Consider the following 23,923-nt stretch of genomic DNA (forward strand, 5'->3'; position numbering starts at 1 on the left):
GGAAAAAATATCTTTTTGAACTCTCTCCTGAGGTTGCAAATCCATATATTGTAAATAAATAATATTTTAAGGGCATGAGATAGTATCCCAAACCGGCCCATTGATGATATCCAGCCACGCAAAGAAAAGTATTTTGAGGCCCGGGCTACCTCATGCTTACTCGTTTCTAAGCTTTTCGAAAATCAAAAGCATTTCACTATTTCTTCCACAAATATTTTAAGAGAAAGAACGATGGAAAAATCTATATGCACATAACCCCATTTGTTTTTCTGATCAATTTACCCTGTGTTTCAAGCATAATCTCGCGACTTGCGAGGGAGTTAGTACGATCCGGCCAAATGCCGTAGATGCTGACAGCAATGATTCTGACGATTCAAGTGATGATCCCACTGAAATCCGAAGAAATTGAGAGTAATATGAACAAATCAAGCCCCTTACAATCGAGAACACTTACCATCGATTTGGGTGGTACTGAAGATCCAAAAAAAGTAAAGATCGGGGCCAACCTTCCTGAAAAGAAGGCCACACGTCTGATTGCTCTCCTTAAAGATTATCAAGACGTTTTCGCATAGTCTTATTCTGATATGCCAGGTTTAGACCCTCAGATTGTTGAGTACAGTTTGCCTACCAATCCCGACAAGCCTCTTAAGAAGCAAAGGTTATGAAGGACCAAACCCGAGCTGTCGAAAAAAATCAAAGAAGAAGTGATGAAGCTCTTGAAAGTACGATTCATCAAGGTTTCACAATACCCTGATTGAGTAGCAAACATCGTGCTAGTGAAGAAGAAAGATGGTCTAATTCAAGTTTGTGTTGATTACCGCGACTTGAACAAAGCCAATCCAAAGGACGACTTTCCACTCCCCTACATAGATGTCCTTGTGGATAGTACTGCTGGATTCGAATTATTTTTTCATGAACGGATTCTCCAAGTACAACCAGATAAGGATGAACGACGAAGGTAAAGAGAAGACGGCATTCATCACTCCATGGGGGACCTTTCATTACAAGGTCATGCCTTTTGGTTTGAAGAATGCCGAGATAACATACTAACGTGCTATGGTCACTCTTTTCCATGACATGATGCACAAAGAAATTGAAGTCTATGTCGATGACATGATTGCCAAGACCAAATGCGGAGAGGACTATGTTGAAGCCCTGAAGAAGCTATTCAGCCGGTTACACGAGTTCAAATTATGCAACCCTGCAAAGTGCGTGTTCGGCGAGACGTCTGGTAAGTTACTTTGATTCATCGTGAGCAGCAAAAGAATCGAGATCGACCCCTCAAAAATCAAAGCAATATGTGAACTGCAGCCTCCATCCACAGTGAAGGAGGTCAGAAGCCTTTTGGGAAGGTTGAACTACATCGCACGATTCATCTCCCAACTATCAGAGACTGCATGGCCTTTCTTCGAACTTTTCAGGAAAGACGCTCAGATCAGCCGGGATGAGAACTATCGGGAAGCGTGAAAAACTGAAACAGTATTTGATGAATCCCCCGATACTGGTTCCGCCAGTCCCAGGACATCCTCTAACTCTCTATCTAACAATCCACAGTGAATCGTTAGGAGCCCTGTTGGCCTAGAGCAACCCTGACGATGGAAAAGAACAGATCATCTATTATTTAAGTAAGAAATTCACCATTTCGAAACTTAATTATTCCGAATAAAAAAAAACGTGTCGCTTTAGTGTGGATGTTGCATAGGCTCCGACAATACACTTTACACCACCAGACGTTTCTCATAACTGAAAACGACCCCATCCAGTATTTGCTTAATCGGCCAGCATTGATGGGAAAGTTGGCCAAATAGCATATTCTAATTTCAGAATTCGACAACCAAACATCGTCGCAGAAATCAGTGAAAGGTCGAGTGATCACTGATATGCTGGCTGAATGCCCTGGGGAAATACACGAAGATGATCTCCCAAATGATCGCATTTTATCGGCAAAATAACATACCTGGACTATCTTCTTCGATGGAGCAGTAAACCTGTCTGGCTCTGGTACCGGGGCAATCTTGATATTCCCAGATGGGCAGCATTATCCTGTAGTCGCGAAATTGGTGTTTCCTTACACCAACAATATAGCTGAGTATGAAGCGTGTATTCTCGATCTACAAGCAACAGTTGACATGAAAATAACCAAACTAAAAGTGTTTGGTGATTCTACCTTAATTATCCTTCAAACTGTGGGTCAATGGAAGACTACGGATGCTAAGCTAGTACCATATCATGACTATCGAGAAGAATTGATGACAGAATTCAACGAAATCTCGTTTAACTACCTATCTAGATCTTATAACTAATTCGCCGATGCGTTGGCCACGCTATCATCTATGTTACAGGTCACGAAGAGGTTGAAAATAGAACCTCTGAAAATTGAAGTCCTGACCAGACCAGCCCATTGCTTGACCGTGGCTGAGGAACCTAATGGTAAATCATGGTATTACGATATCATGAACTACATCAAAAAGCAACGGTTCCCTGAAGGTAGTACCACTGCAAATAGAAGGTACATAGTGAAGATGGCAACGAAGTTCATCAGTAGTGATAAACTTATACAAAAGGTCATATAATTATATTCTGCTGAGATGCGTAGACGCGTAGACGCGGTTGAAATAACGCGAATTATGCAAGAATTGCATGAAGGAGTATGTAATCCACACGAATGGACACATGTTCGAAATTGATGCGGCCGATCACATCGATGCCTTGTAATAATTTGGAAGGGCATTTATCCTGTCTCCGTGGATCTGATAATGGTGATAATTTCGAATATGTTGAATGCAATCGCTTTTTAGGAAAAGCCAGTAATAACCTAATCTTGTTATTTTCCTGGCCAACATATGTCCATTCATGTGTGGACCCCGTACTCCTTTATGCAATTCTTTCATAATTCGTATTGCTTCGGTCGCGTCCACGCATCTCGGCAGAATAGAATCATATGACATTTTGTACAATTTATCACCACTAATGAAGAACTTCGTTGCCATCTTCATTATATATCTTCTGTCTGCAGCGGTACTACATTCAGGGAACTGCTGCTTCTTGATGTAGTTTATGATATCGTAATACCATGATTTGCCATCGGATTCCTCAGTCACGGCCATGTAATGAGCTGATTTGGTCAGGACTTCAATCTTCTGAAATTCTATTTCCAACCCATTGGTGACCTACAACATAGATGATAGTGTGGCCAGTGCATCGGCGAATTGATTATGAGATCTAAATAGGTAGTCAAACGAGATTTCGTTGAATTCTGTCACCAATTCTTCCAGATAGTCATGATAGGGTATTAGCTTAACATCTCTAATCTTCCATTCACCCACAGTCTGGAGGATGATTAAGGCAGAATCACCAAACACTTTTAATTTGGTTATTTTCATGTCAACTGCTGATTATAGACCGAGAACACTCGCCTCATACTCGGCCTAGGTCCGACGGCATGATTGTGTGTAACAATGTAGTGCTAAATTATTAAAACATGCACAATAATTTATAAACATTCACCGCTTCAAAGGTTTAAGAATTAAACTTTCATTCCCAAACTCCGGACCTGCAAAACAAAGGATTAACAAAAATTATGCCCCTTATAGCTCCTAACTGCAAAAAAAGGTCATACCTAAAATCCTTGCTGCCTAAACATGTTTTTAAACATGGTAAAGTTTCTAGCTTAAGTCCACTTAAGAAAAACATGTATCATTTGGAATTTCCCAGTGGAGTCGCTAATCTGTCGCGACTGATCTCCAATTTTTATTAATAAAAATGGAAGCCTCGCCTGGTACGCGCTAAGTCAAAGTTCAGGACTTAACTCGGGCTCTTCCAAGTCCATACCATATCGCTACTTAAGATTTAGGTTTTTAACCTGCAAATAATTTTTATCTAGGAGTCGTCACTAATCAATTTGGGGTGAGTCAATTAAAAACTCAAGTAAGGTGATAAGAGAATCACTCTACTCCTAAATGAGTTTGGGGACTTCGTTACATTAATTGAGCGACTAGTGCCATTTTGGAACATTTCATTCTGTTCATTTTAGAAAATATTTATCAAGCAGTTTGAATTGATTTTAGAATCTATCTCCTAATATATAAGGTGATCAAATAAATGCACAATTATTATTGATTAGCAATCAAAATAAACGTGTATCCTAGGATTCTAATCCTAATTAGAGATATGACATTCAAAATATCGAAATCATGCAATCAGATAAATGATCATAATAAATTGCATAAATAACGACAATGCATTCATTTTTATGATATTCAGAACCCTGTGGTATAACTCTAAAGGCTTGTTCAATTTGAACACCTTTTTTTTTTGGAAAGATTCACATTTTTTAAGGAAAATTACTCGAAGTCTAGCTATTTTGGCTCTTTCGGCTATTTCCTATTTTTTTTAAATATATTTTTTCGAATTTTTAAGTTATTATTATTTTTTAAAAAATATTTTAATATTAAAAATAATAATATAACAATAATCGGATCCGGGTCGATGGACCCGATCCGATTTGCTGGTCTGACTCGGACAATAGGTCCGGGTCGGGCCAGGAATTCGGACCAACTTTGGGCCCGGTCTGATTCAACTAAATTCAGCCCAAACAACATTTGATTTAAAATGTAAAACAGGCTCACAATTCTCTAAGCCCAAACATTATTCAGCCCACACGCTCAGAGCCCATGCAATAAAACCCTAGAGAGCCGGGTCGGATCTCCACGCCCGACCCGACCCGTTCCTCAACAGACCCGGCTCCTCTACCTCTCGCGGACTCGACTCTCCTGCGCGTGCGTCTCTGCACCTCACGGCCGCGACAGAGACAGCCGAGACGGGCGGCGCCGACCACCTCGGCCTGGCCGCACGCGCGCCTCGGCGGCTCCTCGGTCCACCCAGGTTGTAGGCGCGAGCTCCGCTCGACCAGCCTCCATCGCCAGCCGGACCTCGGCTCGAGTCTCAAATCGGCCAAAGCTCAGCCACCCTTGGCCCACGCCCGACGTCCACACAGCCACTCCGAGGACGACTCCGCCACCTAGACCGTTGTTCCTCATCCGACCCCGGCATCCCCGGCCCAAAACAAAGAGCACAAAACCGGAACTCACTCAGGCATATTGGCAAACGCTTGGCGGGCGCTTGTCGACAAAGCAAGGCAGGACAGATTAGGACTCGAATCGACGCCAACAAACAACGCAGACAACGCGACAACACGCCACGGCAACTGGGGAAGGCTCGCCGACGCTCGGAACCACGTGTGGCCGAATGCCAGCGAGTCCCGGTCCCGGTTGGCCGAGACCACCAAAACAGAGCACGGCTAGGCGAAACAGGGGGATCGACGGAGCTCCCTACTCGGCACGGCGACGGCGAATGAGGACAAGCTTGAAAGATCAGATTATGTCCAGTCGCCTCGTGCGCCGCCAAGCCGCGATCCTCGGAAAATCGACCCCCAAATCCAAAAAAACGAACCAAAATCTTACCGTGAGCTCGCTCCGAAGGGAAGGGTTAAGGGTCGGCCTCGGGCCGTCGGCCGGGGCTCAGGCGTAGCCACTCGCTCGGTCAGGATCTCAGTCTCACACTCGAGCTCTCTCTCTCGACTGTCTCTCTCTCCAAACCGAGCTCTTCCCCTGTTTCTCGATGCCCCCCTCTGTTTTTTTTTTTTTTTTTTGTTCCTCTTCTCCCCTTCCTCTCTCTCTTTATGGCCGCTGTACGAGCACCACGGTCGCCGGAAAAGCTCTCCGGCTCTCTGTCTCGCTCAATATCTCTCGGTCTCTCTCTCTCGCCCCGACTCAATGTTCCTCACCGGACCCCCTTCTCTCCCATGTTCTTCCTCGGCTTTTATGGCAGCAGGCTACCTGCTCCGCCAGCTCTCCACCACTCAATCTCTGCTCCGCTAGCCTGTGCTTTGTCCCCTTGACTTTCGGGGCTGATTTTCGCATGGTGCAGCGGGTTCCTCGCTGGCTGTCCTGCGTCCAATGTGAAGGAGAGAGGAAGGTAGGCTAGGCTAGGCTGGGGAAAGAATGAAGAAGAAAGGGGTGGGCTGGACCCAGCGGGAAAAGCAAAAGAGAGGTAAAGAAGGGGGGCTGGGCCAGGCCCAGCTAGGGGAAGGACTAATGGGCCGGGTCGACTCGGCCCGGTTCTGCTTCATTTTTTTTAAAACTTTAATTAGTGCAATTAATACTGATTTATCTAATGTCTATATGCAATACAATCAAATATTAAAATTTTTATTTTAAGAATTAAGGACATTAACCCCTAAAATTTGTCTAATTAATTTTGGGCAATTGGTGTCAATACTATACAAAAAGATAAAATCTACTCCGATGAGTATTCACCCAGAAACTACATGTTTAGGGAATAAACAAATAGTTGTTCAGAGCATAAAGAAAGAAACAAATAGTTGTTCAAAGTAACACCACTCAAATCCTTCCAAATCTATCAAAATAAGTCTGGTATCACAATAGACATTACTTACTTCCATATCATCCGCATCTAAATGTAAAAGACCATGCAAGACATGTCTGCATCCACATGTTGCATATATATAAATTAACCAGAACACCGGTGCTAAAGCCCACCATCTATCATATTGACACCAGTTCCCGATTGATGCACCGAAACTTGAGAATAATAAGAAAATTTTATTTGCTGACACATGCTTACAGATTTCAAGTAATTGCACAATTAATTATGACTTGATGTGACAAACATTGTATCTTCCTTTACTATGCAGAACAGTCTCACCTAAGATCTTACCAAGGATATTAACATAATCAGTCCTCTTTAAAAAAACTAGTCTTGGGAGAAACTTTAATTAGATCCACTCACAAGTACCTTAATGTATCTTCTAAATTATATTAGCTGGATTAAGCCCACTTTTACTTGAGCCTCACAAGAAAAAGTAAAGTCTTGTTTCATTGTCTAAAATAAGCCCCAAAAATACAGAAGCTCAACTGCCACTTGCTACGTTTTGTACTATGTAGTGTGAGTATAGCAAATCTGTAGCTACAAATGAAGATTAGTTCCATTAACATCCAAAGAAGAGAACTCCTATAGAGTAATATCATTAAAATGATAATGAACACAATAAAGTGAACCTGAACAGCAGAGATACTGATGGCACCTTCAATAACACCAGGTCTAAGTCCTAAAGCCTACAACACAAAATTCACCAATAAAACACAAAGGCAAAGAAATCAAACAAAATATATAAGATGTGGACTGATCAATTCCATCAAATTTGACAATTGACAAGGCCGAGTGCGACATGCCAGTACAAAAATTCTTCAAAAATAGAGAAAGCAATCAAGCACGCATGCACATATACTCTCCATAACAACCGCCATCACATTGGTGTTGCATGTGTTAAAATTCTGGCCAGCCAGTTGATCATCTTGCTATTCACTGTCAGGTGTCTTTTGCTATTCAGACTAAGGTTCAACAAAGATGGAATCACCTGGGTCGTGCTAACCAACGGGACAGAGATGATTCTTAATGGAAATGGCATAGAGGAATCAAAAACACCAAGAAAACTTCGAATTCCTCCCATTATTTAATATGCGAAACTTAAGGCTTGGAAGGAACATGAGGATTTTGAAGGCTTGGAATCAAATCAGCAAAAGTTGATCAGCCTTGTTCTACATTCTTCCACAGAAAAAGAACAGTTTCTTTTATTTGATTAGGCCTTTTATTTTGCTTTTTTTTTTTTGTAACTTTCGGATGTATATGTACATAGTTCATGGGTACTCAATGTAAAACTTTCTTCTATTTCAATAAAATGCTTATTTATTATAATAATTGAAGAGACAGAAAACAATGGCCGCTAAAAGCATTAGAAGAGTCAATGTGCCGAATTTCCTCGGATTTAGAATCAATACAGTCAAATATTTGGTTGTTACCGCGACGGTCAAATTTCTTCTTCTTCTCTCGTCAACCTTTCTCTTCCTCCTCTACTTTCCTCTGCAGATTCTCGTTCTCTCAATTATCACAATCTCTCTCAACTATCACAGTCACTCTGCTTCACGGTTCTCTGTCTACTTCAACCACAAAGCGCAATCATCCCTACCCTTCAAAACCCCTCAAAAACACTTATTTTCCCCGGTCGGACCTCCAAAATCCTAGTCTCTGCACCGCCGCTGCCCCCACCAGCGCATTTGCCGACAACCCCTCGCTCTTGCTCACGAGAACCTAATTCTCTCACGTGCCTCCTACCTTACATACCCTGAGGTCCGGAGGCCGTGGTCTCACCACCTCGAGCAGCTCTCGAGTTGCTTCCGGGACCACTATTGGGCTCTCATGGAGGAGCTCATGGTCCAGTGCAGGGCTCGCTACGAGGTGAGGATGGAGGTGGACGGGTTGGAGCAAGACACGCTAGACAGCGAAGGTACCAAAGAGAATGTCTGAAACAGCGTCGCGAATAGGAGCGAGCTCCACAAAGGCTGAGCGTAAGTGGGTTGAAAATGGGTTCGTTACAGACCCCATTAAAACCCATTTATTTTGGGCTTTTTGTTTTAGAATCGATTGTGACCCATATTTCAAGTTTGAATGGCCCCATATATAATCCATTAGATTAAATCTGAGTTAATATACGGGCTTGTGACCCTTTTTGACCGGTCGACCTAGTACTAAAACTAGCTCCCAAGTAATTAGACCAGATCCAATGTGATGTTTAAATTCAAACAATTTATATATCATCAAAAGCATGAACACCCTACTAGCTTCTGAACAAAATCAAGATTTATCACGGAAACAATGTAAATAATTTCGTTTAGCGGTTTTGATATATGATGCAGTAAACCAGTCACACAATAGATTATCAATCTATCAAATTACCACAGGAAAGACCTGCAAAGTAAAATAAGACACTTCAACTTCGATGACAGATCACTATATCTAACTACATGAAAGTGTTTTCCCTTGCTGTCCTGCAGCTTTGTTCAGATAATTGCTGGGGGTACATCCCGGGGAATAATCAGATGGTGTCAACAGCGCCTCATTCTCTGGTCAAGACAAATTACTGTTTGTCATTTCTTAGCAAAGCAAGAGAGATTACTACCCAATAACAACTGCTGAGGTCTACATAACTAGAAACACTTTTCAAAATCAGGTACAGAAGGCCGAAAATGAAACCCCCATCCTCCCTGCCGAATTTGAAGCATGTAAACTGGAAGGTTTTCAAGTATAACTTTGCCGATGAATTCTACGCATGTAGAGTCCTTCTGAATTGACCTGAGAAAACAGTTCACTCCCTAAGAATACTGAAATAGCATTTCAAAATCTTGAAAGATTGACAAGTAGTAATTCGCATCACGAGCCCTGTAAATGTTCTTGTATTTTTCGGTGCTCACAAGCATAGTGCTCTGATTCCACCTAGTCCGGTGCTTCTTTATTTTTTTTTGGTTAGTTTTTCGTTTCGTTTTCTTTCTGACATTAAAATTGCTCTACCAATAAAGTCCTTTATTACTTATTGAGAAAACATGTTCAACAGCATATTAAAGATTCAATGTGGACATGCTAAGACTTTCCATGCCACGCTCACGCTCACGCACATAAAACAACATCACCAATTTTAGTGATAATCAAGGACGAAACTTTCTCGATCATATCTGAGATACCAATTGCAAGTACCAGATCCAACTATCTATACATCTAATCACACAAGAAACATGTTTCTTATGTTACAATTTTCACATTAGGAAAAGTCATTATTCCTCGACTTGAACATGGCCCTGAATTCAACTGCATAGTGAGACAAGTCTTGCCATTAATCCTGAGTATGCAGGAATGGCACTATGCCAGCAGCACACTGGAAGACATAAAGAGTACATTGGAAAAAAATTTTGCATTCTGACAGTGCCAATATGTTGTGGAAGAGACTAAGGCCTAAATTGGTGAGGTATCTAGTTCAACAAACTTCAGGGTCATTTGTTTTACCTCCAGAAAGATAATTAGCAAGTGATCATGATTGCAGTAGAGATATGTCCTCTAAAATAGCATGACTTGGGGAACATGAGTTCTCCATCCAACAATATGCAGCACATGGGGGAAAAGCAAATTCATCTTGGTTTTTGTCAGTGTTTCAAAAAATGGAACTAGAACAAGAAGTTCAACTGTTTAAGCATGGTCCTGTCCAGTTTCAGACTGATGAAACTTGAGTGGTCAAAATCTAATTGAACCTGGGGTAACCAGGTTAAATTGGTTTCCGGAATAAAGGAATGATGCATGGATGACATTTTAAAAAAGGGATGCAGGACTTTGAAGTCCTCGCACATTCCTTACACAAGGTTCTGGAACTGAGCCATACATCATATTAGGAGTTCGAGTCAAAAGGCACATTTAGTAAGAATAAAACATGAAGTCAGTCATTAGCACGTGATTCAAACTTATGACCAAACCAAGCATTCCAGTAAGTATGAAAACTGGCAATAAACACACTTCAACAAATGCCAATTGACTGACTCAAACTTGAAGAAGTGGTTAATGAGAAAACTCCGATTTCTACACAGAATAAGGAGTCTCTTCAGAAAACACGATCTCTAACAATATGGAGCAAACACAGTCTGGTCAGCTGCATTTCAGGGCTTGAACTAAACAACATACACGTCGTCGCAAAAGGAAATGACTGCAACCATGATGAAGCCAAAGAGCAGCAAGACGACCAGAACAATTTTGAACCAGAAAGATTTCCTATGCCACAAACCAGATCTTCCCAACCACACACACTCCAGTGCACCTTTTAAGTCCCTCCTAAATAGGATGATTTGAAATACAAGAAAGAAACTGTCCTCTTGATCAGTCAATTTCCCTCAATTTATCTTACACACATCGACTCCATACTATCTTTATTTTAACCAGCGCCAGCCGCAGTTTTAAACTCAGAATAGAGTTCATTATATCAAATCCCTGCTTCAGCCGATTGGCATCGTTATCCTTGATTTTGTGCTCGATGGATGTCAAATAACTAAGACTAGCCAGAATGAACACAACTTCATAGCTTTCTACAGTTACCTGAGTCTCTAACAGAGCAAAGACCAAGTATCACAAAATGAAAGAGACCACTGGATATACAAGGACATAGCTAAGATAGTCAAGGAAGCCATTACGATCGCATCTAGTAAAAGACCATGAACTTCCTTCTTTGAGGAAAGGAAGCTGGATAGCTATGAAACAGAACGACAAGCATGCCAGGCTCAAACCCAACAGTAAAGGAGAAGATAGGCACCTTGAATTCTTCTAAAATCGAGCTTATCGGTTCCTTTCCGCCGGCAGCGGCCGATTGAACCCTCCCCTCCTGTTCATGTACTGCCGCGGCTGCCGCTTCGTCACCGGCCTAACCCCGCTCACGTCCGCTCCCGGCACCGGCTTCCCCTTCGTCGAGTCGAACCCGACCGGAATCCCCAACTTCTTCATCATCTCCACCTCATCGTCCCCCGCACCCGCACCCGCACCCGCCTCCGCCTCCGCCTCCGCTCCCGCGCCGGCGGCCCCGTCCTTCCCCTTCTTGCTCTGCTGCTGCTCCTTCACGATCCCGTCGACGAAGTCCGACACCGCCCTCAGCCGCTCCCTCTCCCGGTCCCTGTCGTCCCTCTCGGGCGACTCCCGGCGGTGGCGCTTCCGCCCGGGCTCCGGCGAGGGGCTGCCCCGGTTGCGGTGGCGGCGGTGGGCCCGGTCCTCCGGGGTGCGGGAGCGGTACCTGTCGGGGGACCGCGTCCGTGATCGCGCGTGGCGGGACCTGGCGTGGTCGGGCGTGCGCGAGCGCTTGCCGCGACGCTCTCGGTCTCGGTCTCGGTCTCGGTCGCGGTCGCGGAGGTCGCGGTCGCCGTCCTTGTCTCGCCTCCGGTCGCGGTCGCGGTCTCGGTCGCGGTCGCGATCCCAATCGCGAGCTCGGTCGCGGTCGGCCATGGGAATAGGGAAGGAGGAATGGGCGAGGGGAGCCTTCTAGGGTTTCGTCGCCTCTTCTGGGGTTTCTGGGGAGGGCCGGTTCGGGAAGTGTCCAGCCATGGTCGGAACTGTGAAGTGAAGTGAACCGGACGAACGGCGGTCGATGCGAGCGGGGGGGCTCAAGACCGTTTTCGCTTTCTTATGGATAACTTGTCCGGGGTTTTATCTTATCTTCACGGTAAAAATGAAAATTAAGGGCCGGTTTGTTTCACAAAAAACAAAAAAAAAAAAGGCAACCGGGTCTTATGCTCGGCCTCGATGGACCTAAGCACGGGTTCCGAGATCCTTAATGGATCCAAGCACAATCTTTATGGATCCGGGCTCGGGTGTCGGGCCATCAGGCAGGGTCGCCAAGGCTTCGGGCTTGGCCTCGATGGACCAAGGACCCGGACTCGGGCGTTGGGGGCTCAGGCATGGGCACCGAGGTCTCGAGCTCCACCTTGATGGACTCGGCTAGGACAAGAGCGCTGAGGATCCGAGAACGGGCACCGGGGTTACGGGCCCAACCTTGATGGACCCGAGTTCAGGCGCTAGAGACTTGATCTTAGGATGTTGGGGACCCGTGAACCAACATTGGGGTTTGCTTATCTAAATATAGAGTTTCGGGCATAAGTGTTGATACTTAATTATATGTTGCAAAATGATTTTTGATTTTTTAAGAGGAAATCATTTTTTTGAATTCAAATATAGAATATTCGTTGACTCGTTTTTCTAAGCGAACCAAACACCGGAAATGTTTTCCGAGAAAAAAAACGGAGCCTAAAAGAAAGAAGGAAGGAAGGCTAACGTTGGCAGCTAGCAGAGCGGCAGCTAGCGCTCCTGATGGCCCCTCCCGGTGACTGTCGCGCAAGGGTCCCCATCGCTCGAGCGACCCCGTAGAGGTGGTCTCACATCTTGGGTGACTACCGTAACGGCGGTGCTCGCGTGAGATTTCACGCTCCCTCTCCTCAAGTCTCTCTCTCTCTTCATTTCCGAGGTGCCCGATTACCCGGGCCGTCAAGATAAGAGTGAGATCACTATTGCGACGCCCGCCTTTGCTGGTCGCCACACCCGGCGATGATTCTCGCCATTAGTAGGTAACCATCATGGCGGTGTTTGCCGGCGATCCGATCTTCGAACTTATCGATCCGATCGCCGCCCGAGATCAACGAGACAGAGGCAACCAACCCGATGGCGGTGCCTTGCGGTGGTCTTCTACCCATAGAGACCCTCTCAGTTATTTTATTCATATTTCTTTCTTCATTCTTTCGACTTTTTAATTGATTTTTTTTTAATAATTGAATTACTTTGCTCATTCCATAATTATATCCAACATGGTATCTCTAATGTCAGCCGAACGTGACATAGGATACGACAAATTTCCCTCATTTTATTCCATTTCATATACGGTCAATATTACGAAAAAACCCAAAAATGGTATCTGTGATAAATTTACCAAAAACTAAACTCCAAACTGGTATATCCGTGACAAATTTACCCTCCGTTAAATTTTACTATCAAATTCTCGAGTTGAATGACACGTGACAGTTACCCTCCGTTCGTCACAATTGTATCAGTTTATGGTTTTAACCCCCGCTTGTCATAAGTGTACCGGTTTGTGGTTTTTCGTGATAGATATCCTATTTAACGGAAATTAACGGATGGTAAAATTTATTACAAATGTACCCGTTTAAGATTTTTGGTGGGTCAAATATGTATCGGTTTAGGATTTTTCCGTGGTATCAACCATTTCCTGCATAAACAAACACGCAGGATCTACCTAGTGGGAAGCAATCCTCTCAATAGCACTACAACACAAAGTTCTGATCATCGTAAGAAGTTTTATTCCAGAGTTCTGATACCAATTTCATTCCTCTTCAATCAACGCAAACTAATCCGAGGTTACCGTACACGTTTGGTAAATGTTCGATCCTCGAAAAACTCCCTAAAAGTTCGGCGACCGAACCTTATAAATCGCGCTCCTAGTCTCGACTCGTAGCCCCCCGGATTCGCCTCGGACTCGGACCATGCCGGCTCGAACCGCCCCCTTCGGATCACAAGTAGAAATAAGCAAGCCACCGGTCCAGCATCTCGTAGCATTCCCTCGCCTTATACTCCGGCGCGACGTGCCCTGCGCCCTGCAACGCGATTTTCGATGTGAATAACAAGCTCGTACGGTACGCGACCGGCGACCGTCGACCGAGGACTCGAAACACTAACGGGAACGTAGCTCGGTTACCTTCACGGTAGCGAAATACAGGGTGTACTGGTTGTGGGTGAACTCTTCTGTATATCTGGTTAGAAGAAGACATCGTGATCTTCCGGTTAGTGAAATCTGGGAGTCGCGCAGCGACATGGAACTGAGAGAATTACGACAGCGGGAGAGGAAAGGCTTACCCGGCGACTTGGCCGTTGACGTACCACGCCCTCCAAGCGTCCGACAGAGTGAGATTGAGAGAGAAAATCCAAAAGTGCGTGCCGAGGTAGGTGACGGACATGTCGTGGTCGCCACTGCGAAACGAAGAGCGCGAAGGAAGCCGTGTTAGGATTCTCGCCGAGTAGAAACAGTCGAATTTCCGAGCCCCCATTTCGATTTTCCGTTCCGATACGTCTCTATTCAATATGGGAAGACCTGAAATGCGCTAATAGCATGGCATTGTAGATGTACTATGACGAGCATTTCAAGTATTAGGCTGATTCTGTATTATCTCCGGTAGCGTCCTGAGCTCTTTACATGTTTAGCTGCGAATATGGCGGGCGGATTGTATACTGAGAACTTCCAAGGATGAAGGTCCATCTAACGTATCTCTTTATCTACGAACGGTACATGTATAAACACGCGCGCGCGCGCGGTGCACAAAGCGATTAGGTCTCTCGCTCTCACCTGTAGATAAGGGCTCGGAGGTTCGTGTTACTGAGATTTTTGTGATAAGGGACGCTGCTCGAGACCGACTTTGTGTATGCTAGACTGCTGTTGCATCTCTTCCAAACACCCTTTGTGCCCTGTCAAAAAGGATGTCACCGTTCATCAGAAACGCGCGCGCGCCCGCGCATTGGAGTCGTGAACATGTAAGGTGGAGTTGAAGTTTAGTATCACCATACCTCTCGAATACCGAGGGCAGCTCGGACATCCTCATTGTTGGCCCATACGCCAGCCAGTACATAGTTATACTCCTGAAGTGAGTGAGTACATGTTCTATAGTCAATTAACACAGACAATGAACTATAATGCATTTTTCAGAGAGAGAGAGAGAGAGATACCCGACACCAAAGCGCGGGATTAGGCTGCGCAGCAAGAAAGCCTTCGTAGTTATCTTCGAGAATCCTTCTGTTTCCTCTATTTGCTTCGACCGGTCTTGAATACGCGGTTTGACAGTTCGGTTCCAGAATTTGCATGAGATTTATTTGCAGGAGTAACTGAAGGTTTTGCAGAAACAGGTCATGGTTAGTCAAGGAGGAGTTCGGAGTTTATACGACAGTTCGCATGACTTGTGATGAAAATTTAGTTATGGATTGTCTCTTCTCACCGCATCAATCTCCGTGATGTCCTCCAAACATTCCGTGTTGTTAGCATCCACATCGACATAATTCGCGTCGCAAGCTTGCATAGCGTCCTGATTTAACAGAAAACTACAATTTCAGGATGCGCAATCACGTCTGACGGTAAAACGCAGTTCTTAGTAACAAAGGTACTAGGTAATTCATGCAGTATACTTTGGAAATTCCGAACAGTGTTCCGCTTATCAACAATCACTGTGATGGTGTGCAATGCAAGAGCATAATGTCATCCTCTATCAATGCCGTCACTACGGCTTCCATCTAACTCTACTGAACTAAAGATACTATTTCAGCAGATAATAAAGTGTGCTCCGAGGGCTCTCGATAAAAAGGGCGAGGTGAGAGACTCACGGCGAAGAGCTCGTCTGATACGAGCGCCACTCGGTGAGCGAACGGAATTCTCGAGTTATCATCGATAAAATCATCTGTCTTCGGGTTCCCGAGCACATACCCCTGTCCACAAACCCAATTCACTCTGTCAAAACAAAGATAAGGCCTCCAAAAATGCAGGGGTTGCTTAGCATAAACAACTCCACTCCAGATCTTATTTTTCAGATGATACCAGAGGTTCTCTCTTGTCGTCTATCTAATAGTTCGACAAGAGCAGAAGCGATTTGCCTAGTCTGAAGTATATAAGCTCAACGAGAAAGGTTGGGCAATAGACACACTTACTTTGAGATTCATAGATGGCTCGTCACCATTCAAGCTTCCTGCAGAAAGAGCCGGGAAATGAAGTCGGCTAAAATCGACCCAAACTTTAATTCGAGACGAAGAAGTCGTCCACTCGAGACGAACAAAACTAACTTAAGGAGCACGGAATTACCGTCGAATATCTTCTGGACGATGATCGGAAGAGGTATGCCCGAGTACGAGTCCCCGCCGACGTAGAGCATGTTCTCAATAAATTGAGGATGACTGAGCAAAAACTGCACAAGAGTGGAGAATAACAAGAACGACAGTAATTGTGGATCAGCTCGATTCATGCTTATAGGATTGTAGCACTTTTGGAGACGAATTGACATTGGAATCGTTTCATCTAACAGTCCCGACGCACACATTACCTTTTGCAGGAATTCATACGTCTCATTCACGGATTTGTAGTCGTCTGTATAGTAGTTTTCGGGGGTCGTGGAGTAAGAGAACCCGGTTCCAACCGGCGCGTCCACGAACAACATGTTGAGGCCCTGCAGGAATCGATCTCGCCGTGTAAGAACGGGCGCGGCAATGTGCCGAACGATGTCGGAACGAAACTTAAGTCCTCGGAGAAATTTAATGAGAATGGTCATCAGGGGAGGTGAAAAAGAGAAGTAGGAACCTGTGTCCATGCGTATGGGTTCTGATGAAGCGATGGTATGCTCCCGTTGTATCCCACGTAAGTGAAGCCCAGCGGACCTGCTCAATCATTTTCATCACTTTAAGAAGGGCTAATACTATTGCTTGGGGAAACAATCCTACACAGAGTAAGACTTCGATTATAGTCCTCGTGACCCTTTGGGACACACCCGAGACGACGACGCCGCCCGAAGCATGGATCGGGGTCGGATCTGGACAAGCAATTTCCTTCTTCGGATCCGGGGCATCTAATTGGGCCCGCCGGACCCCGATAATTTTCGTAATGAAACTTATTTGTGTCAAATCATTGGCCAGCCCAAACAAGGGAACATTTAGGCCTGGCCCTCCCATTAGTCAAGTTTAACAGAGCGTTTGATGTAGATGCATCGATGCGTGGTTCGGGCTTATCGAGCAGGCGATTCGAACTTATCACATCTTAAAGCCGCTAACCGAAAGAACAAGATCGGTGCGATCGGTGATTACCTCCTTCGTAGAGGAAAGCGGAGAGGACGGAGCAACCGGGCCCTCCGGTGAGCCACAGCATCAGCGGGTCCTGCGACGGCGACCGCTGCGACTCCACGAAGTAGTAGAACAGCTGCGACTCGTTCGATTCTCCTACGCCTATGTATCTTCACACGCCACCCAAAAAAACATCAAAGTAGGTAAAACATCATCAGTCATCAACGTCTAATGCTAAAGAATTCTGAAAAGAACAACAAGAATAGAACGCTCGTCGAGTGACAAAAACGACATAGACTTTGTGGCTTTCGATATAGTGTTTAGCTCGTGCTTTGTGTGACCTTATTAAGCATACATTTCAAATATATTCTAAAGTCCCGAAAAGGGGTCTTGTCGAGGCACTTGTTAAGTATATCGAAGTTGGAAAATTTCGACTTTCAAAGTGTTAGTCGAACGAAACACGACAATGGTCGATGCATTAGAAATTTGCAAAAGTTTTCTCAGTTAGGCGTTTAGGCACTCTCGTTAACAAAATCACACGGGGTTCTAACGCTCGTTCGACCCAAAAGAAAAGATGGTTCGACGCCAAAAAGAGAAAATACAGGGCCTCACGTGCTCCTCGAAAAAACGTAGAGAGAGAGAGAGAGAGATGCTCACCCGGTTTCGAGATAGAAGGGGAGATCGCCGTCGTAGCCCGGCAAGTTCTTGACGACGTTGAAGGAGGAGGCGGCGCCGGAGAAGATCAGGAGGAGGAGGAGGACGATGTACGAGCAGAGCGCCACGAAGGCGCTCGTGCCGCAACCTCTTCCGACGGACGGACCGTGTCCTCCTCCTCCTCCTCCACCGGCCGCTGCCGCATCCCGGGCCATCGCCTTCCCTTCCTTCCTTTTCCTTTCTCTTCTCCGGACGCCGGAATGTCGCCCTCGAGCTGTCGAAGTTGCGACTGTCCAATGCCTTGTTCGAATCCGGCGTTGCTGTCTCGGACACAAACGATGATAAATACGGTTGGGGGGAGACAAAGAAAGTTAGTTAACCCCACCACCTACCTGCGTCTTTCTGGTATAACAAAATAAATAGATCACGCCGCACGTTCATCCCATGCGTAATGTAACCCACCATGCATTGTCATCCAACTTTCTAGCATGCTAGTCGAGAAAAATCGTAGGTTGCTAGGGAAATAAACCCGTAATTTAAGTTCCGTTTGTTTCGGGAACGATGAATAATTTGGAAAGACGTTTTTCGAAAAAGCGATCGATCGTATTGTTTGAAATAATTAGCCACTGAGAAACAGGTGTAGACCCGCCCTCTAAACCAGGTCGAATGGGTCGGGTCGGGTCGGGTCGGGTCGGGTCGAAAATGATTCGATCCAAATTGACCCATTTAAGCCGTTTTGATCGATTTCCATGTTATATAAATCTAGTGACCAATACCCGATTCAGCTCATACCTAACATGACCCATATTGCTAAAACACGTCCATATTTAACCCAATTTAGGGAAAAAAAAATAGTTGATGTGTGTTTAGATGCGTATCGTCCTCTATCTCGAATTTTGTCTTGCTTTCACCAAAAAAATTGATCAATTGATCTAGGATTGACTAAAGTTCAATAGACAAGTGATAGGGCACGAAACCACTTTTCAATATAATAATGGATTGTACTCGTTAAATCAAGTCATTTTATACTCACATTGTCATTGGCATCCGACGGTCAAATTTTCTTATCCTTTAGGCCCGTCGCCCCTTTTTCGAAGTACCAGGAAGTTTGCAATTTCCCGATTTCGAGCACACGTTATGAAACTAGGAGTACCAACACAAGCATCCCAATGTAATGACAACCAGGTCGGTTAGACATCTGATGAGGAAGATACCATCGGTCTCGTTCAAACTCTTTTTGACAAAAATGACGCAAACCATCCCCGATCTTTGGTTCAATTTGTAATATCGTCTATGAACTTTTAATTTGTTCAATGCGGTCCTATAATTTTAGCCTAATGTGCAATGTCATCCCTGAATATTTTATTTTTCAATGTGATCCTATAATTTTGGCCCAATATTCAATCTAGTCTTTAAACTATATAAAAATGACTCAAACGAAACAACTACATTTAACATTTATCAATCTTCCGAAATTGTCTTTCGTAATTTATTTATCGATTCCACTTGTTATTATTTTTTCATCATTCCATGTCATCGTCATGCATGTCATTTTGCCAGGTCATCATAATAAATTCTATCTAGCTATGTCATTATGCGCGTCGATACATCATTTCGCATGTCATTTTAATCGTCTCTTTTGCAACATCATGATGTTCATAGGATCATGTCGCCACATCATTTTAGTCGCCTCCTTGCCACGTCATCATGCATGCTCCTGAGTTGTCTCGCTCATCTCTCTTCACGCCACGTCATTTTTGTTTGTCTTCTCGTCAGGTCATTGCATATGCTTATACATCATCACATGTCCTCGCCATGCCATCATGTACCTCGTCACAATTTGTCATCATTTCTATTTTCCACGTCGACATATCATTTTACACTTCCCATGTCATCAACACGCCACGCCACGTCTTTTTTTTTTTTTTGATAATCGAGGTGTCCGCGCGGCCGGTGAGCTAGGGCTCAAACCAGCGGTGATGTCCGACTAGTCCTCGAGGGGGGCTAGCGCAGCATCCCACCGCCACGACCCCCCACTTAAATTACCGATGGGCGAGTTTGAACCCAGGACCTCTCGTGAAAGGAACTGAGCGCAAATCAACGCGGCCACCGATGGATGGGTAACACGCCACGTTTTTGTGTTTTTCTTTTTCCAAAATTTGACACCTTCACACATTGAGGAGTCGTGCCATGTCACTAATAACTATTTTCGTTTATTGATAGCATCACCACATAGTAATTTTGGCAAAATTTCGTTCCTCTTTCCGGATAAAATTCCTTCGTTACTCGATTTGAGAAAAACGTTTAGGGTTAATACCACGGAAAACCCCAAACTTGTATGACTGTGACAAATTTATCCAAAACTAATTTTTTGACCACTGAAAAAATCAAACTGGTACACCTGTGATAAATTTACCCCAAATTAGTATATTTGTGACAAATTTACTCTCCATTAGTTTCCGTTGAATTAGATTAATATCACAAAAAATCACAAACCGGTACAATTGTGACAAACGGAGCTAAAACCTCCAATTGATGCATCCGCTAACTGTCACGTGTCATCAAACTCAGTAATTTGACGATAAAATTTAATGGAAACTAACGAACGGTAAATTTATCACATGTGTACTAATTTGGGGTTTTTGATGGTCCAAAAATTAGTTTGAGATAAATTTGTCACATGTGTACCAGTTTGGGGTTTTTCGTAGTATTAACCCAAACTTTCAAAACCTAACTTTTCAAACCAAATCAAAGAGCTACGGTATCGAAAGGGCATTGTGGGAAGTGTTCGTCCCTCGTGTAAATGCAAATTTATTTGAATTTGCTTTTTTTTTTGCAGGGGTGGTCAGTTTTTCGTTTTCGCTAATCATTAAATTAAAGGTTCCTAATCAACCTTCAAAATAGATTGATCGATGGCGACTTATTTTTTCTCAATAAGCGACTTTTAGCGGCATACCTGAGCTGCGAATAGGGAAGATTCCAGGAGCCTTGTGAATTAGTAATTAAGAAAAGTTCACCGTATTCAATGCATCGTTTTCCTTGTGCTATATGCAATCATAATATCGAAAATTGAAACATTCATAATTTAGCATGCTTAACAAGCGTCAGAAAAGCACTCGTTCACGAGAACCCAGAAAAAATTTACAGCAAGAAAAGAAAAGAAAAGAAAAGAAATCCCAATCCCGAAATTTTTAGCTATTTTAGGAATATGATAATGACTAAGCATATGAATGGATATGTCACTTCTCCAATGTCAGTGAGAAGTTCCAGGGAGGGTTAGTTCCAGACCTGGAACCTATAACCGACCCTATTATAACTGGTTTTTAGTTTTTGGAACCTATCATGTTTGCCCTGGACCCTGTTTTGGAATCTATCGTGTTTTTTCGATCCGATTCTAGCTAGGGTCTACCTGAGAACTCATTTTTTTTTTTCAGGTAGCAAATAGGAAAACTTATAACCTTATAACTCAAATCAAAGGTTATAAGTTTGACCGTGCAAACAATCTTAAGTATTCATACTAAAGTAGATTATCTTAGTCCCAATAATTTAATGGACATGATAAAATAGCATATGTTCCAATTGGATATGTAATTTATTCGTTAAAAAGGAAATTGCTTCCTATGATGCTTACAAGCCCTTGAGTTAGATTATCCGCAACTAATGATTACCTCCTTCATCCTTCTTGATGTAATGCTTTGAATTATGACAATATAAAATTGCAAGTGAACCTCCATATAAAACCGGTTCTAAAGCCGGTCCGGGTGAGTTTTGACTTGGAACCGAAAACCGGATCGGTTCTAACCGGTTCCCAAAAAATGGAATCGGTTCCGGGACTAGTTCAAACGGGAACCGATTCCCAGACCTATTTTTCGGATGGACCGGTTTGGTTCCGGGTAATTAATCCGGTTTGGTTTCACACCCCTACAATGAGCTGCAATGATTGATAGGGCAAGCGCAAAGAACTTTCTCATTAGTTAGCTGAGTCAACGGCGTTGACTGTTAGCTCGGCCAAGCTATCACGATTTGGAGGAAAAGAAAGGTACCGTATTTGAAGCGCAGGGAGTGTGACAGTGCAAATGGCCATGACTTTTGAAGAAAAGTGGTCCACGTGAAGAAGATTGCGCGACAATCTTGTCCTACACTTTAGACATCTCCAGAAAAATAAAGGCATAAGCTAGCCCGTGGAGCAACTTCGGCTTTCATAACCTCTCTGGTGTATGAATCCCATTGAATTGCCGATGTGTATCGACGGACGTGACGGATTGTGCCTGCTTGCATCTAGAGCGTACAAAAGGACGTCGTTTAGGGGACTCGGATCATCTGATAACCGTCGGGATGAATCGAACAACCATCATTCAGATTATCCTACCAAACTTGCTATTGCTTCGGTATGTCACTGAACGATATGTCACTGTATTTGTTTCTAAGCGTTCCGTCCATTGACAAGTTAAAATGGGTCGAACATTGTTCTTCGACATAAGCCCGTGTTTATTTTTTTAGGACATTCGGAAGTTCGCGTCGAAGTTATTAGAGCATGAATTATCTACCTTCTTTTGGTACCATTCCAAGATGTGTGGGCTAAACTTACTGTCAATGATAGAATTAGGTAGGACTGGAATGTGTGGAGAAGTTCACGAGTAAAAAAAAAATTGAGTGATGAAATATCGATCCCAACGGAACGATCCTTAATCATCTGATGACCCAAGTTTCTGTCTTCCTCTTTTTGCCAAATGGCCCGGAATTCGTACATGGGCACGTGGGATTACTATGATAGGACGTATTACATAACTCGATCAACACGAACCGCATAATTACAAAAATGAATGAAAGAAAAATGTAAAACTCGACTAGTTAATCAGGGAAATCGATTATAAACCTATTATATAAATGTAAATTTAACCTTAAACTTTTTATTTTTGCCATTTTAGTCACAAACTTTTATACGAAATTTCAATGTAATCTTTGGAAATCACTGACGCGGCGGTCCGGTCATCGCTGGCCATTCTACGTGGCACACCATCACATTTGCGATTTTCTGGCAAAAATTGATCAGGAGAACCATAATGGAATTTTACCCAAAGGTTCATGACCGAATTGACAAAATCAAAAAGTTTAAGACCGAAATCGGCATATGTACAATAGATTTAAGACCGATCAGACAATTTTCCTAGTTGATTGTCGAGCCTACAATAAATTTTGTCAATGAAAAATCAAATTGATCAATTTAACATCAAGCTCTAGGGGATCGCAGCAGACATTCCAAGAATCAGCAGAACGGGTTGCTGTGAACGACGTTTGACCTCTAAGCACCTCATCATCAGTCAACTAATAATCACACCATCGAATCATGCTTTACACGTGAAACGCGCGGGACTCCTGCTCTCTCCATGCATGATTGGAGGAGTAACAAGCGATGATTCAAGTTCACTTAACAGACAGATGGGGCAGATGATACACATGGTACTGAATTTGGTCTTGTGTGATGAACGATCAATGGCGTGGAATATTAGGTCGGGAAGGAGGAGTGGGGAGAAAGTGAGGTCAAGAGATTTAAGTGGGGGGCCATGACGGTGGGTTGCTGTGCTAGTCTCCCCCGAGGAATAGTCGAGGTGCGCGCAAACTGGCCCGGACACCTCGGTTACAAAAAAAAAAAAAAAAAAGATGGACAAGCAATAGCTTTTTTAGACCCTAATGAGGAAAAGTTAGGCACACCGGACGAAATGTGCGTAATTCTTGGATTTTAGCCTATTTAAGAGAAGGGATAGTGACGTAAATGGTTTCTGAACTTTGACTAAATGTTCAGCGTGGTCCTTGAATTTTTAATTTGTTCAATGTGATCTCTGAACTTTATCTCAATGTGCAATGTGGTCCATGAATTTTTTGTACGTGTTCAATTAAGTCACTGAACTATATAAAAAAATGTTCATTATTGTCATTCCATTAATTAAAGTTCAAGGACTACATTGTACATTGAGTTAGAGTTTCAGAGATCATTTATGTCATTTTTTTTCAACTCTCG

At 43.7% G+C, this 23,923-nt stretch overlaps 2 protein-coding genes across 2 annotated transcripts; both read right to left on the reverse strand.

The window, feature by feature from the left end:
* Positions 1–8,718: 8,718 nt before the first annotated feature.
* On the reverse strand, positions 8,719–12,042 carry LOC115679413 (uncharacterized). Its single transcript, XM_030602997.2, has 2 exons — positions 11,204–12,042; positions 8,719–9,210 (listed from the first exon to the last, which is right to left on the reverse strand). The coding sequence occupies exon 1, from the start codon at positions 11,881–11,883 to the stop codon at positions 11,227–11,229; it is 657 nt and encodes a 218-aa protein (XP_030458857.1). The 5' UTR covers positions 11,884–12,042; the 3' UTR covers positions 8,719–9,210; positions 11,204–11,226.
* Positions 12,043–13,722: 1,680 nt separating this feature from the next.
* Positions 13,723–18,238, reverse strand: LOC115679326 (serine carboxypeptidase-like 18). The gene is made up of 14 exons (XM_030602924.2): positions 17,908–18,238; positions 17,275–17,420; positions 16,775–16,851; positions 16,521–16,643; positions 16,283–16,385; positions 16,132–16,169; positions 15,811–15,912; positions 15,429–15,515; positions 15,163–15,318; positions 15,004–15,075; positions 14,786–14,904; positions 14,299–14,412; positions 14,141–14,195; positions 13,723–14,039 (listed from the first exon to the last, which is right to left on the reverse strand). Exons 1-14 carry the CDS (start codon positions 18,117–18,119, stop codon positions 13,956–13,958), a joined length of 1,488 nt encoding a protein of 495 aa, XP_030458784.1. The 5' UTR covers positions 18,120–18,238; the 3' UTR covers positions 13,723–13,955.
* Between the last annotated feature and the right edge of the window lie 5,685 nt (positions 18,239–23,923).

The sequence above is a fragment of the Syzygium oleosum genome, unplaced genomic scaffold (genome assembly GCF_021117445.2).
Source record: "Syzygium oleosum isolate NSW1041296 unplaced genomic scaffold, Sole_v2.1 Sole_v2.04, whole genome shotgun sequence".
NCBI classification, from domain to species: Eukaryota; Viridiplantae; Streptophyta; class Magnoliopsida; order Myrtales; family Myrtaceae; genus Syzygium; species Syzygium oleosum.